This window comes from Myotis brandtii, unplaced genomic scaffold, assembly GCF_000412655.1.
Source record: "Myotis brandtii unplaced genomic scaffold, ASM41265v1 scaffold1466, whole genome shotgun sequence".
Taxonomy (NCBI): domain Eukaryota; kingdom Metazoa; phylum Chordata; class Mammalia; order Chiroptera; family Vespertilionidae; genus Myotis; species Myotis brandtii.
In genome coordinates, this window is record NW_005355270.1 from 124,556 (window position 1) to 127,498 (window position 2,943).

General features: G+C 61.5%; 1 protein-coding gene across 1 annotated transcript in view; it reads right to left on the reverse strand.

The window, feature by feature from the left end:
* SPIRE2 (spire-type actin nucleation factor 2) overlaps positions 1-2,943 on the reverse strand; it is a 21,807-nt gene that overhangs the window by 9,486 nt on the left and 9,378 nt on the right. Inside the window, exons 4-6 of the mRNA XM_014535616.1 lie at positions 2,842-2,938; positions 282-362; positions 14-178 (exon numbers count right to left, since the gene is read on the reverse strand). Coding sequence (XP_014391102.1) covers positions 14-178; positions 282-362; positions 2,842-2,938 — 343 coding nt within the window. The remainder of the gene's footprint in view (positions 1-13; positions 179-281; positions 363-2,841; positions 2,939-2,943) is intronic.

Here is a 2,943-nt window from a genome sequence, read left to right on the forward strand (position 1 = left end):
CCGGCCGGCTCACCATGACCTTGCGCAGCTTGTAGTTCCTGGCGCGGATGTCCTGCATCAGCATCTCGAAGGGGGTGAGCTGGAACTCGGTGGGCAGCGGGTTGAACTCCTGCTCCTGCACCTTCTTGAGCTTCACTCCGTGGCGAAGCTCCCGCATGAGCTGGACCCAGAGTCGGGCCTGGGCCCCGAGAAGGTGAGAATGGCCCTGAGCCCCAGCCAGGACTCCCGGGGCCCTCCAGGCGCAGGTCCTCGGGGTCCCGGGTCGGGGAGCCGCGTCTTACCCAGTCCGTGTGCCTCAGGTTGTCAAGCTCCGCCAGGGGCTGCTCCGCCTGTGGCTCGTCCTCGCGAAGCTTCTGCAGCATCTGTGGGTCCAAGAGAAGGTGGGGAACGGCAGCTCAGGGTGTGGGCGCCTGCTGGGCCATCACTGTGGCCTGTCCTTACCACACGGGCTACTATTCCACCAGCAAGACTAGGCCCAGGCTCGGGAGCAGAAAGGTATCTGGGAGAACTAAGCCATCGGCCACGGAGCCACACGGGACACCTGGTGCCCCATCGCCATCCCTGGCAGCTTCTCCTTGGCAAGGGCGGGGACGAGAGCCCGGCACCCACAGAGAGCCTCTCTCGCCTGGTCTGCACGCCCCAGCGAGGCGTGGGGCCCCCGAAGAGGGCACGGAGCCGCTCTCCCGCGTGGGAAGCGTTTTCCCTAAGATCCCAGCTCACAGCCCGTCCCCAGGAAGGCCTCTCTCAGCCTCTTCACCTGGGCCACACCCGCCCACCCTCTCAGCACACCCACGGCCACGCCTCTGCCTGCGAACCCAGCTAGTTCTGCATTCATCTGCCTCTTCAATGGTCGTCTGCGCTAGTGACTCCATGAGGCCAGAACCACATTTTCTGTCTTTGTTTTTTTTCCTCATGTTGGTATTCCTGTCTCCTTAGCACAGAGTGGCACATGCTAGGCCTTAAATGTTGGTTGAATGAATGAATGGATGGATGGGTATATGGGTGATGAATGATGGATGATGGGCAGGTGGGTGGGTGGATGGATACATGGATGGATGGATGGATGGATGGGTGAGAGGGTGAGTTACTCAGCAAGTCCTGGAAAACAGTCAGGTATGTATTTTATGAGCTGGGGGAAATGCCACCAGCATGTTCAGGGCCATAGAAGGATATCAGGGATTGTTGGGTAACTACGACGCTGAGAATTTGAGAAGAAGCTGCTAGGTTTGCTGCCTCCATTGTCCTGGGTCTTGGCAGCATCTGGGGCGTCTGTTCTCACCAGCTCCCCCACCTGGAGAAGCATCTGCCCTTCAGCACACTGCCCCCCCCCCCCCCCCCCAGAACCGGTTTCCCTGGCTTTAGCCCCAAGCCACTTGCCAAACTGCTCTAGAAAAGGCTGCCAGGTCTCTGAGAAGCACAAGGTAGTGATTCTAAAAATAGACCTGTGTGTGACCTGGTGGTCCCTGTGGGCAAAGGGCACGAGGTGTGTCTCCCATCCTTCCTGGAGCAGCACACTTGTCCCTGAGCAGCCGGTGCCCCCCCCCCCTCCCGAACCGCCCTGCACTCCCTCCACCACCAATCCCTGACGTTCTCAGGAGTCAACTGCTTGAAATCTAGAGCTTTTTAAAAGAAAGAGCGTCTGTCCTCTGGGTCAGAAATCAATCCCAGCCACGGAACGGAAAGATGACTTCTGAGCACCCACTAATTGGAGCGTTAGCAGGACATCTCCAAGATGCAGCAGAGGAGTGGGGAGGGATGGTCTGTGGGAGACCGGCAGGGGCCGAGGAGCCACCCACCTTGGAGTATTGATGGGCTGCAGACAAGGGCCAAGAGGCTCATCGACTGGCTTGTCCTGAGCTGGGTCCCAGCCCCACCAGTCAGAACAGCCCTGAGAGCCCGCTCGGGCCAGAGGGTCAGGGAAGCTGCCCGGAACGCTTCTTGGTTAGAGGAAACGAGAGACAGTGCCCGTGAGGGGTCAGGGTGCAAGCAGGGATCAGCATCGTTGAAAGAATACCTCCTGCACTCGCAGGAGAAGGGAGCACATTCCCCGACTTCTCCAAGTGTCCACGTTCTCCTCTGTGACGTGCGAATGGGAAGCCGAGCTCCCCACTTGTTTCCTCCAAGACCCGGAGAGCTGAGGGGCAGACTGTCAGCCCCTAACTCTGAGACCACCAGGGGCAGGGCAGCCCTGGGAGACCACCAGCGGAGGCCCAGCTCGGCCCTGTGCTCGCTCTGGGACTGGGAGAGGGACCGGCCGCTCTGAGCCTCCAACCACTCTCCCCTAAAACAGGCGACAACCACACGGGACTTGGTTACCCTCTGCCCCAAGGCTCCAAGCACCAGCACCTCTGTGGGTCCTGGGGGCAGGGAGGAGCGGCTGCCTTTAGCACCTCATCTTGAGGAGGAACAGCACCTGCCCAGGTGAGCTGGAGGCAGGAGGTTGATACCCGAGAGGCAGCAGGAGCCGGCCATGGGCCCAGAGGCCTCTCCAAGCCTCCCGTTCCCTCGTCCTGTTCCCTCGTTCCCTCTGTTCCCTCCCTCGGGTGTAAAACTAGGTAAGAAGGCGTGAGGGTTACTGCACAGAGTGGATTCCCACTCCCCAGGGAACAGACAGGAGGACAGAGGGACTAACACAGGGGAGGAACAGCCCGCACGCCCGACCGCCCCTCCCCAGCCCCCCATCACCCTGCACCCCAGACACCACCTTGGCCCCTCCTGCCTCCTCCTGAGACCCCTCCCTTTTGCTCACCACCGTCGCACGGGGTCCCCCACCCTGTCCTTGGCCCCTTCCCCCTCCTGCCTCCGTCCACCCTGTCCCTCCCCACACGCCTCTCTGCTCACCTCCTTGGCCTCGCGGACCCTGGCCAGGAAGGCCCGCAGCTCCAGCGTCTCCACGAAGAGCGCGCGGCACACGGCCTGGTAGTGGGCCTGCGCGCCCCTGGG